The 13,297-nt window shown below is 42.3% G+C and overlaps 1 protein-coding gene across 1 annotated transcript in view; it reads left to right on the top strand.

Annotated features, from left to right (window-relative positions):
* LASP1 (LIM and SH3 protein 1) overlaps positions 1–13,297 on the top strand; it is a 478,327-nt gene that overhangs the window by 271,012 nt on the left and 194,018 nt on the right. The window contains exon 5 of the mRNA XM_069237475.1: positions 8,548–8,689. Coding sequence (XP_069093576.1) covers positions 8,548–8,689 — 142 coding nt within the window. The remainder of the gene's footprint in view (positions 1–8,547; positions 8,690–13,297) is intronic.

The following is a 13,297-nucleotide window of genomic DNA, read 5'->3' as shown; positions in this document are numbered from 1 at the left end:
GCAGATATCTCATCCCAACCCCTCATCGTTGAGTTTGGCAGCATGGCTCCTGAGCTAGTGCAATATGGACACTTGAACCTACCTCAGGATTGTATGGAAATTCTGAAGGAAGCAAAGCGCCCTTCCACACGATCAGCCTATGCAAGCAAGTGGAAGAGATTCTGCATTTGGTGTTTACACAACAACATTGACCCGGTTTCCTGTGGAGAACAATCTATCCTGCCATACTTGTTAAGTTTGGCAAAATCGGGCTTACAACTGTCGTCAATAAAAGTTCACTTGGCGGCTGTCACAGCATACAGAAAGAGTCCTTCACAAACTTCCTTTTTTCGGATTCCGATTATTAAGGATTTCCTAGAAGGTTTAAAGAAGGTTTTTCCCCCCATTAGAAAGCCTTCTCCTCCATGGGAACTGAACGTTGTCTTATCACGTCTGATGCTGCCGCCATTCGAGCCAATACATAAGGCATCGCTGCAACATCTCACATGGAAAGCTGCTTTTCTGGTGGCAATCACTTCAGCGCGTAGGGTCAGCGAAATCCAGGCCCTTTGCGCTCAGGAACCCTACACGGTTTTTCATTCTGCAAAAGTGGTAATGAGAACTCATCCAAAATTTTTACCTAAGGTAGTCTCCGACTTCCATGTGAACCAAACAATTTCATTACCGACTTTCTTTCAGAATCCAGCTACTCCTGCTGAGAGAACTCTGCACTCTCTGGATGTAAAGAGAGTATTGAAATTTTACTTGGACAGGACAAAAAGCTTACGAAAATCACAACAGCTTTTTATTAACTATGGCCCAATCAGAACAGGTTTGGGTACATCTAAACAATCTTTATCCAGGTGGATTGTTTCATGTATAATGTTATGTTATCAATTAGCAAACAAATCCCTTGGTGGTAGGCCAAAAGCCCACTCTACCAGAGGGAAAGCAGCTACTGTAGCCTTGATGAGAAATGTCCCTTTGGCAGAAATATGCAAGGCTGCCACTTGGAGGTCGGTCCATACCTTTACTAAGCATTACTGCCTTGATACAGACGCTAGGGCAGATGCTCAGGTTGGGCAGGCTTTGCTCAAGAATTTGTTTGCATGATTCATGTTTTTCTCAGTATTCTTATGTCTACTCCACCGCGGTTATGGGGATGGGCTTGCTACTCTATTCAGTGCTTATGACTATACATGGAAATCCCCTACGAGAGAAGAAATGGTTTCTTACCTGTAACTCCAGTTCTCTCGTAGGGGTATTTCCATGATAGTCATAAGCAACCCTCCCTCCTCCCCGGTGGAGTTGACATAGAACATGAATATTATGGAGGTTGGTACTCCAACAAATGTTTTGTTTTTTCTTCATGTCAGGTTAATAGCCTCCAAAAAAGAACTGAGGCAACTGCCTTTTGCTGTGCATGATGGGAAACAGGAAGACTTTACTTTCTTAAAGGCACAGCTCTATTTTCATTCTGTATAATGGCAGCCTATGGGCTACACTGCCCTACATTGTTTTATTCTCATGAGAGGTGTAAATAAAATATGAGAATGTATTTATTTATGTATTTATAGAATAAATAGAGGTTTAAACGTGAAATTTACACTACAACTGTTTTTTTCTTCTAACAATTTGGCCTGTGTAGCTGTTCACATAGGCTGCACATTGTTATTCTTAAGTGTTTTTCACAGACCTTTTTGTCAAGGAGCTGATGATAGCACTTAAGAATATACTACACAACAGTGCTCCGGGGTCCCCGCAGGCGCGCGGAACTATTCAGTGCTTATGACTATCATGGAAATACCCCTACGAGAGAACTGGAGTTACAGGTAAGAAACCATTTCTTCCACCTCCTCATCCACCACAAACATCACCTGTGGCCCAAATCCACTTACTCAACAAGGAAGCAGCCATCATGCTACAAAAGGGTGCCATAGAGAAAATTCCTTGTTCTCAGAGAGGAAAGGGGTTTTATTCTCACTTCTTCCTAATAAAGAAAAAGTTGGGAGAATGGCGCCCCATTCTAGACCTCAGTAAGCGAAACAAATATATTCAGAAAAAGTCCTTCCGTATGGTAACTCTCCATGAAGTATTACAATTTCTCAACCATGTGGACTTTATGGCCACCCTCGATTTACAAGACACCTACTTTCACCCCCCCCCCGCAAAATCCACCCAAAGCATTGAAAATATCTCTGCTTTGCTGTGGCAGGAGCTCACTTTCAGTTCAAAGTCCTACCCTTCGGTCTCTGTTCAGCTCCCAGAGTGTTTAGCAAATGCTTTGCCCCCGTAGCAGCACATTTGAGACTCAAAGGACTATAACTTTTTCTGTATATTGACGATTGGCTTGTAAAAGCGCTACCTTTTCACAAGACTTCAAAAGCCATATCGATTTGCCTCCAACTGTTTCTCTCTCTAGGACTCAGTCAATTTCTAAAAATCGATACTCTCACCCTTTCAGAGGATACATTTTCTCAGGGGAAATCTGGACACCATACATAACAAGGCATTCTTGTCCGCCGAGAGACAAAGAAGCATAATATCACTGGCCTATGATCTATCCAGAAAAGAGTTTTTCTGTCAGTATCCTCAAGTAATTTCTTGGCATGATGTCCTCAGCCATCCTCATGCTGCCTCAAGCACCTCTCAGGATGAGACCCTTCCAAGAACAGTTGGACAAGCAGTAGCCCAAGTAACCAAATCATTTAACAATCTATTTCGGATTACTCCGACTATGAAAAAGGCACTTCTATGGTGGCAGTCCACCAGCAACCATTCAGCAGAGCTAACTTGCTCTCGCCACTTCCAGATTTCTTTAGCACCACTGATTGCCTCCCTGGAAGGTTGGAGAGCTCATCTTCAAGATCTCCAAATAAGAGGTAGATGGAGTGCTTCTCTTTCCAAAATGCACATCAATTTCCTAGAGTTGAGCCATTTTTCTGGCACTAAAGTCATTCCTTCCAAGGATACAAACATCATCCGTCCTCATTCGAACAGACAGCACCACTTGCATGTATTATCTAAACAGGCTAGGAAGTACGAGGTCTCACATTCTCTCTAAAGGCTGAGAATTTGGAATTGGGCTCTATTACCCCGTATCTCCATCAGGGCTGAGCATCTGCCACGAATGGAAACTCAATCAACCAATTCTTGACTCCATATTACAGAGATTGGGCACACTGAATTTAGATCTCTTTGCGTCAAATGAGAATTGAAAATGCTAGTTCTTTGCCTCCTGGGAACCACACAGGGGATCATGGGGGGAGACTTTTTCGATGGTCAGGGATCATCACTTAGGCTTTTTCCCCCATACCTTTTCATCTTCAGGATTCTAATGAAAATGGAGAGAGCCGTGCCACCTGCTCCTGTTTGCTCCACGCTGGCCCCGACAACACTGGTTCACACAACGTCTACTCCCGGAATCCAGCCCATGTCGCCTGCCTGTAACATCAACTCTATTAACCATGAACAAGGAGAAGATCCTCCATTCACATCCCACCTTAGAGATGGGATGTGGATGGGAGGATCTGCCCCTTGTTCATTATTCACCAATTGCATTCATGGCTCCTGAATTCAACGAGCTCAAGCATTTAAACATCCCCCAGGATTGCAGGGATAGGTTATCCAAGGTGATTTCACCAACAGAGCCTATAGGTTCAAATGGAGACATTTTTCTCTTGGTATTTACAAAACAAAATCCACTCTCTTGATTTATCCCCAGAAAAGAGTCTACCTTACCTTCTATCTCTGGCTAAATCAGGACTGGTACATGCATCTGTTAAAGTTCACCTTGCTGCTATTTCACCGAATGATGAAGCAAAGATTTATTTAGAGCCTTTCTTCTGATTCGCCCTCCTCCACTGTTGTGGAATCTTAATGCAGTTCTTTTGCAACTTATAAAATAACCTTTTGAGCCTATTCACAAAGCTGAGCTCAAACATCTTACTTGAAAGGTTGTATTACTCTTGGCACTCACCTCTGCAGTGTGAGTAAGCGAAATCCAAGATTTTACTATCAAGGAACCCTTTCAACATTTCACTGACGACTATGTTCTCCTGTGAACAAATCCAAGGTTTATTCCTGAAGTCCCATTCCAATTTCATCTCGACAAACCTGAGGCATTCCGCAATATTTTTCAAAATCTATTCTCATCAGCCGAAAAGGTGCTTCGTTATCTTGACGTCAAACAATGTCTTACATTTTATTTGTGAAGAACTAAACAAATTCGGAAAACTGATCAGTTACAGGTTTCCTATGATCCTAACAAACTAGGTGCTTCATTCACAAAAATGACTATTTAATGATGGATTTCAGCAACCATCCAACTCTGCCATTCTGAAGCGGTTAGCCGCTCACACTCAAGCCTAAATCACACTGTACAAGGGCAATATCCTCTTCTACTGTCCTTCTTGCTGGTGTTTCCTTGGCGAAGATCTGTTGTGCTGATACATGGAAAAACACACACACTTTCATGCTACATTAATGCTTGGAGTTGCCAGCCAGCAGACACGCAGCTGTAGGACAAGCACTTACATTTATCTTTTCCAGTAAGGTAAGCCTCTTCTCAAAGAGGTGAATTTATTTTTGTTTCTCATTTTATCTCTTAGTGTGATTAAAAGTTTCATGCTTAATTTTATATACCACCATATATACTACCATACTTATATGGTAAACAGTACAGATTTATATCATATTGTTACCCGCCATCCATTAAGGGTATTTGTGTTTTCACAATTGTGAATTGTTATTACTGCTTGCTATTCTGATTCAAGGATGTGAAACTTTGAAAGATCCAATACTGAAGAACAAAACAAGTTACTAACCTATAACTACAGTTCTCCAGTATTGGCATCTTTCATTGATTCACATGTGAGCAAAGTTCACGATGACCCCTAATTTGGATCCTGAGTTGATAACTTATTTATTCAAACTTGGAAGGGATCCAAGGAAAGGATTGGAACGCTCGCTGAGACCGTGCAAGGATGTCTTGGGTCCTCTAACCTGTGTATTCGATTTAGTTGAAGAAACTCTTAATAATGGAGGTGGTATAGACCTGGAACTCCTCAGAGGTTGGATTCAGAGGGCAGTATGTTTTCTAGGAAACACAAATGCATGCCTTGTGGCAGCAAGAAAGAAAGGAATTTTGTTTAGATTAAGTCCAGCATTATATAGCAGTGGTGACTTCATATTTACATCAGCTGTGTATTCATATCAACTCATATCTAGATTATTAGTGAATGTATTGCAGTAAAAGGAAACATGCATACTGCAGCTGCAACATCTCTGGTGTCAGATTAGGGGAAGATGACTAGCATTTCTATCTGTTGTGCAGCCACACCCCCAGCATCAGCGTTCCTTGTCTCACTAGTGCATGTGTAAGCAAGACTTTTATTACTTAACTGAAGAATAGCTGCATGACCTGTGGTATTCTTGTACTCATGGAGCCACGTTTCAAGAAGGACAAATATTAGAAGTGTTTTTCTGTTGGCTGCTGCTATCTGCTTCCCTCTTACGCATTTAAAGAAAAAGTGCTGGGGGAGCCAGGCGGCAGCAAGACAGAAGTACTCTTCTTGCTGAAGAGTGCTCATGGACTTGAGTTTAACTCCCAGGAGATATAATATCATAGACTTGGACATGGAGCAGTATATTCAAAGTTATCGGCCCTACCCCACCAAGCCCTCGTTTGGATACGGACGTTGACTCCTTAGGGAGCTGAGTAGTTGTATTAGTAGATCCAGGTAGGTGGGGGAAGAGAAGTTATGGGGGAAAATAACTGAATGCGGTCAGAAGCTTGCAAACGTTACTCGCAAATTATTTTTCATCGTAGGTGTGCTGCTTAGGAGGGAAATAAATACTTTTGCTCAAACGCGCTCAACTCAGTTTTGTCAATTAAAAAAAAACATCTTTAGAGTCAATTAAAGCTGAACTGACAGTGTTGTGATCTACAGTCACTTGCTTAAATAACAAGTCCTCCTCACATCTAGCAATGTCATCATTAACTAAAAACCCCAGACACTGCTGAAATCATGACTAAAGAGCACAATGAATCATCCAGTACTACGATGTCGGTTACCTCCTTGGAAGAAGTCAATGACAAGGAGTTAGTTCTGATAGTCAGAAAGTTCTGGAAAATTAAGAAACTCGACCTAGAGCAACTGCTATTTTACAAAAGGAGATTTATCCGGGACTACAAACCTAGACACTCCCAACAGAAAGGGGCAGGATAAAGCTGCTCATTACCAATCTGCAACTCGAAGTCTCCAAGAGAGAGGGGATAATAATGAATTTGAGTAGTAAATTAATCTCGAAGATGAGCAACACAATGAAGAGGCACAAAGGGACAAAAATATTGGGTAGTATGAATATGCTTGCTGGTATGAGTATCATAGCAAGGAGATGGGTGCCCCTAATAAGATAAATATCGCATTGTCTTATTAAATATGAATGGCTAATTGTTTTTGTCAGGTTGTTTAGCATACAGGCATTAAAGTAGACTATTTTTTACCTTGAGGGCGTATGGTGTTGTGTAATAACGTGTGTTTCCCCCCCAATTGTGTTGCTTTTTGTACTAACCGGTATGGGAGATGATAGACAAGGTTTTCTGTGACTATCATCTTTAGGTGGAAGTATCAATGTGAATGTTTCATTATGTGTCAATTTAACTGTATAAACAAACAGTAACATCAAATAATTCATATGCCTAACCAGGCTGGTAGTATAGTCCGTAGGCAGACATTGGAGGTCCACCCACTGGGTACAGACAGAGAAATGAGAAACAATGGCTCACTGTTGTTTTCTCCATTGTGAAAGTCAACCCCCACCCAACCCAGTTTCTCGGCTAGTATACAGGGCCGGTGGATCCAACCATAGGGGTGGGTGTCTCCACAAGTCATTCTCTTGTGGTTTAGTAGGTCTTGTGAAACTCTTCACTTCACAGCAGCTTGTCGAGCACCGCTGTCTTTTCTGGGTGATGGTACCTGAAGACAAGGTGAAAATGATGTAGCCAGGCATATTTATTTTCTCTCCGAAAGTCAGTAACTGGTTTGATATCTCTGTATTTGGAGGCTTATCCCATAGAGTTCTTGAAATAAAGAAATTCTGTGATACTAAAACTCAGTTTCGCTTCATGTCCTTGGCCACGTAGAGAATGTCTTCTTTCAGTTTATAATTGTGAAGGCACACCAGGAGGTCTGGTTCTGTGGTATCTTTCCCTCCAGGGTGCCCAGTTCTATGGACTCTGTCTATTTTGAAGTCAAGGTTGTCTTTAGCAGAAATAATGGTTTTAAAAACCTTTTGAACATAGCATTCTATGCCCGAGCCCTCTTCGTTACGGCAACACCTCTTATTCTTGTATTTATTTTATAGCTTTTATGTGAGCTTGCAAGTTTAGTTGTTGTTTGCACATTATGCACTGTTCAGGTGAGCAGGCCTTTTCCACAAGGGTGTGGACACTGGACTCTCGCTGATTTTGTTTAGGGCCCCCTCTTTCCATTGATCTGCTCTTGGGGCCCTCTCAAGGATATCCATAAATCTACAGCCTCTGTGGCAGCAGTGTTGCCTCTGTCTAACTCCCGTATTTCCCCTCAGCGTCTCTTCTGTTAGCCCCACAGCTGGGCTTCGGCCCAGACTCATTAATTCCAGCCTTCTACTCCTTGGTAGCTATTTCTTGGGCCGCAAATAACTGCAGCAGCCTGGGCTCCCCGTGCCTCCATGGGTGTAGCCAGAGTCTCCAGTGCCAAGCGCCCCTCTCCTTTCTGGATAATGTGGCAGCCATCATTTTGTCTTAATGCTGTCTATGTGCTGCTTTGTCCTCTGGGGTGAGATCAGGGATCTCCCAGGCTGCGCTGCCACTAGTTAACTCCTCACCTGCTTCTCCACGGACCTCCCTTTTGGTCATCAGGGACATCGGGCCTTCATTGCTGCTGCCAGTGTTGGACAGTGTGTCAGCCGCCGCGTCCAACTCTGTCACCATGCTTGCCATGACCTTGACTCTCATTTTTTAAAGTTTCTTTCCCATTTTCAAACGGCTCCCGCTGGCGAAATGTGGGTTGCAGTCCCTTCATTGTAGAAGGAACAACTGCCCGCACCATGATTGTGCGTTAGATAATTATTCCATTTGGTGGCTGCAAACTCTTTATGAATTATTTTTTTTGTCCATCTTACTCTTTGTTACAACTGCACTTGTTTTTGAGCAAGATTTTTCATTTTAGGTGTGGGATACCTAACATTGTTGGTTTTTTTTTGTAAATCTTACCTGTATCTGACTACAGCCCTAGTGAGGACATTACTAACCTGAAGTGATTCCGGAGAGTGAAGTGGACTAGTTGAGCTGCTGAAGGCTGTGAAGGCATGGTGCTGAGACCTCTTGATAGCCCATATGGTATGGTGAAAGATGACTGTTCTGATACTCACTTGTCTACTATTATGGATGAATATATATTTTCACTTTCTTTGGATTATTTCCTTGCAGGGCAATCGTGTGACTATATCACAAACGTTGTTGTTTTAGGGAGTCTGCACACTACCTCTAGGTAGATCTTTATGGACTTCTAACCTGTCTTGCAGATAAAATACCATGAAGAGTTTGAAAAGAGCCGAATGGGTTCCAGCTCTGGGGAAAGTGGGGAACCAGAACGCAGGAGCTCTCAGGACACAACAAACTACCGGAGACCCCCTGAGCATCACTACTCTCCACCAAGCACCCCTGGTAAGAATAGAATGTGTTTTTGTAAAATACTGGCCTCATGGTTACCTCTATGCTTGTGCATAGCACCATTTACCTAGGTTCTTCTCGAGCTGATGACAACTAACAATTTATTCAATGGAGTTTGCTGAAATGTAATGTATCCTTGGTCAGATTTATCCATTTCACTTTATGGATAATCCAAAAGATCTTTCAGGTCTTATCTGATTCACTTTATGGCTTCAGGTCTTATCTGATTCACTTTAGGGCTAAGTTAAAAAAAAAAAATGGCCATGGTTCTTTCTGCTTCTAGGTCTTCTGTAGGAGGAAGGCCTTTCATGTATGAGGATTCCAGTGATAGGCTGTTGCTCATTTGCTCTTTTAGAGAAAAGGTATAAGGCTACGTATTCAACAACTGCATACCTTTTTTAACTAGGTAAAAATGTACTCTGTAATTTCAGTAGCAGCCCATAGACTCTTCTGAAACTGTGCATCATCAGACACTGTCCCTCCATACCATGAAGGGCATCATCTAGACAACTAGAGTAAAAGGGTAAGAGCTTTGCAGCAGCTCCTGTCAAGGTAGCAAATATCAGTGTCCTTGTTCTTTGGTTTGACTGTAGCATTAGTTTGTGCCCCCCAAATCTCAACTGCCCCGTGCCCCAGGGGACAAGTCACCAATGACTTTTGAAGGTCCAAAGCCATTATTAAGGAAGTGGAAATGTGTCTTCAGCCATTATTGATTCTTTTTGGTATTTGGGATTTTGGCAGGTGGCCTGTGGGATCAGTCCTCCTTCTATCTAACTCACTTCTGAGCTCTTCCATGTGAATGTCTAATCTAGGGGGGTCTTCGACATGCCATTTGAAAGCCAATATTTATCTGGCAAACAGTTTGATGCTGCCTTATAGGCACTCATGGTGGGTACTAATAAGGTAATGTCACTCCGAGTCCTTAGGTGACAACAGAATTATCCAGACTATTATTTCCAGTGCTACGGCCAAAGAAGTTCCTGTCCGCCTGCGTCTGGTATTTTCGCCCATACCGATTAACATTACTACCCGCTATCCCCATTATCTTCATAGTGGGAAAGAGGACTGTCAGGAGGACTCAACTGGTGTAAAGGCAAAAAGGCTTCTTGTCAAACAGGCCAAAGGCATACCTGAAGCCTGACTCACTTTACTGCTTTCTTCCCTTGTTTCCCTTTTCAGTGGTGGCAAAAATGCCATTTTTTTTTTTTTTTTCCCCCAGCTTGGCATCAGGTCATCTCCAATTGATTGTCTGTTATAGACAAATAATAGAGTTGGTTTCGAAGCCACTGGCAAAGCCTCAAAAATAAGGATTGCCATCTCCCTTTAAGGGGTTAGCAGGCTGAAATCCTTAAGCTACTTCGCAAGTCTGTGATAAAATCAATGCCAAAGGTGCAACACCACCTGTGGCTCTCCAGCATTGAATTCTTTCATAGATACCCCTCTTCTCCCTGCCCCCAAGCAAGCCATCTCACCTTAGATTTCTGCAGCGCATAGTAGTGAAAGTTAGCCTCAGCGCTTTGAGCTCTCTTCTGATTTAACTTTTAACCTAAGATTTCCCTTCTCAAAACCATTTCTTCAAATGTGTGCCAGGCCACGAAAAATCTACTCGCCCCTCACTAGTCATATTTTATCAGGTCCAGCTATTTTTAGGACCTAGCTATTTTTAGGCCCCACTCTCCCTGTCTGGCGGGTTAACAAAGAACAGGTGTTTCTGAATCTGACAAAGAAGAGGTGTCCTGTTCAGTCATAAAGTGAAGGAGTGATAAAGACGCCTTTAAATCTTGTTTTTATCTTGATATGTTTGCTCTGTGTTCAGAGACGGAGTTCAAAGGTCAGCCTTCTTGCCATTACCTTTGAGTCTGACTGCAGAGTTCCAGGATTTTATAAAGTGAACTGTCTGAATTGCTGTATGGAGAGTATAAAATGCAAGGTTGTGGGATATCAGATTTTTCACACATATAAATACCTAATAAGTCAGCTGTGCAAACATTTCAAAATATATTTCAATAGTTGAGAATACACATTTTCTGTACCTGAGTGATGAAAAAATATTCTAATACGATGAAAACAAATCTGAGCACCTAGGTGATGTGCAAATGATAAATGTTTTCTGGAAGCTAACTGTCACAGTTTATTAATACACTATATCGTTTCATCAGTAAAGCTGCAAGTTATTGGGAAGTCTATGGCCATTTGTTGGAAATGTACTGTCTGTAAATGACAGTGCACTACCACATCATGCCTCATTAATATATTTTTAAAAAGTGACTGTTTAAACATGAACTGAGAAACACTTCTGATCCTGCCCTGTTGGCAGTGCTATTAGTGAACTAAGAGGCAAGTCAGGTTGTGTTTACCCCATATGTGGGAAAGATCACACAGCGCAGCAAGTCATTTTGCTGCTGTCATATTTAAGACAATACATCCCATTCCTGTCCTTTCCCATGCGTTTTCACATAATGGGCTGCCTGCCTTGCATGCAGGATTGTTTTTTTGTTTTTGCAGGAAGGGACACTTTTTCTGCACAAAAATAATCTTGGGAGTCAAATTCCTCTTTCTACGTGTGCTGCAGAACTTCACTTTCATTCGAGGAACTGGCTCCCACATCTTTTAAGCCTAAGAAAAAGCACTCCTGAAGAAGGCCCCCAAAATATCTAACAAACCTCTCATCTGAATGAGGTTAAGAAAATACCTTCAGCCGCCTCTGTGCCACTACCAGCTTCACCACAACTTAAAAACTTAAAATAATGACAAGTGCTCTGTTTACAAACACGTTGTCAACAAAGTAGAAACACCTGCCTGACCAACCAAGACGACCTTCCCATCAACGGGTCTAGCAAAGACAGTTTAGCCAACATGCCCTCAGGTACTGTTCTGTTGACGGATGAACCTAGAACAGGGAAATGACTCAAAATACTGCTAGAGAACATGTCCCAGGGCAAAGTTCCACTGCATACCCCGTTAGGCTGCTTTAATCCAAACCAGAAGAAGAATTTGCTGAAGGTGACACATTTGAGACCGCATACAGCTCAAAGTGAAATGTCAGGAGCCAGTGGAATAATATGATTACTCCCCATCCTATGGCCTGAACTCACTCAAGTATCACCCTAAATATCCTTATTTCATCGAAATGGAGAATGTGCAGGAAATTGAGCCCACTAAGACTTTCACTATGATCATTATGAAGTTGGTTACAAGGAATAGCAGGGCCCTCATACTGTGCCAGTTAATTTGCTTAAAAAAATGCTGGATTATTGTACCCATTTTCTGGTGAAACATCCTGCCACCTTGCCTGTTCGGGGTCTCCTTCACTGCCAACCACACCTGGGCTTCTGCAACCACGTGTGGTCCCACTAATCTTGCAGGACAAAGCCCAGGGTCTCAGCCGCCAGTCTTACAAGCATGTCCATTACATAAGCCTGTAAAAAAGTTAAATCATCAGATAATGAAGATCATGACACCACACACGGATTAGCCACTGGATGAACTTGCCAAATTCCGTGTTCTCATGCAAAAAGCATCCAAGAGTTTTGAACTTCGAGTTGTAAGGAGAGACGTTTTCTTATGTAACTTTCGAGAAACACCCTGAAAATGTGTTGAAGCTATATCAATAGAAGATCACCTATGCTAAGAGGAATTTAAGCTGGTGAGAACATGAGGAACAGTAACAGCAGTAGTTCAAAGAGAAGACAAAGTAAGCTCTTTAAAGAACATCCAGAAACTGAGGTTACCCCCTGCACAACACATTCAGACTGAGAAGCCAGGTGAATGGATGTTTTCGTAAAAGGGAGTCTTTGATGGCAGCCGCTCAATTAGAGCTTGGTGCACCATGGGCGCTTAAGGCAGGTATGAGGAACAGATGTTGTCGTCCATAGCCCTTTACATCAAAAGGTTGGCTTAGGACAAGGAACAGGAGGTTACATTGATTCTCTGTTGATGATAGAAGGCTTCTGTGGCCCCCATAGATTCAGGAATAGATGTGGCAAATCTGCGTTTCAGAAAGGTGTTTGTCCTTAATCTACAAAACTGGCTCAGAACAATTGCCTTCAGACTGGACTGTCATAACTGAATTCTGGATATGGCATTAAATAAAGTCTGTTAAGAAAATACACAGATCATGACCTCAGAAATCATCAAAATTACAGTTCTCTTCCAGGGGATCCTGATTAAAGTCATAAACACTGAATATTCCCGCCCTCGTGCGAGTGAGGTGACAGTTGGTTCACAGTTAGGTCAGTACTTTTTTTTGGTGATAATGAGCAATAGACTAGACATGAGTATTGTTGCACTTAAAGTCTCTTCTACAGACAGCCCCAGGATTCCATCAGCTTCACTCTATCCTGGACTACCTATTGATGTGTGCTGAACAGCTGCCTGGAAGAATCATCATACCTCCATGCAGCATTACTTCTGGATGCAGTAGTAGACCGATTTGTGCTGGTGGGACAAGCAGTATCTTTTCATACAGCTGAGCCATAGTGTTCGTCCTTTATCCACAATGTAATATGTGACCCCTACCTCAATGATGGGGAAGATTCAAGCATGTGAAACTATCAAAGATACCAACACTGTTGAACTTCAGTTACAGGTAAGAAACTTTTT

The sequence above is a fragment of the Pleurodeles waltl genome, chromosome 6, assembly GCF_031143425.1.
Source record: "Pleurodeles waltl isolate 20211129_DDA chromosome 6, aPleWal1.hap1.20221129, whole genome shotgun sequence".
In the NCBI taxonomy this organism is placed as follows: Eukaryota; Metazoa; Chordata; class Amphibia; order Caudata; family Salamandridae; genus Pleurodeles; species Pleurodeles waltl.
This window is presented reverse-complemented; position numbering and strand designations above follow the sequence as displayed.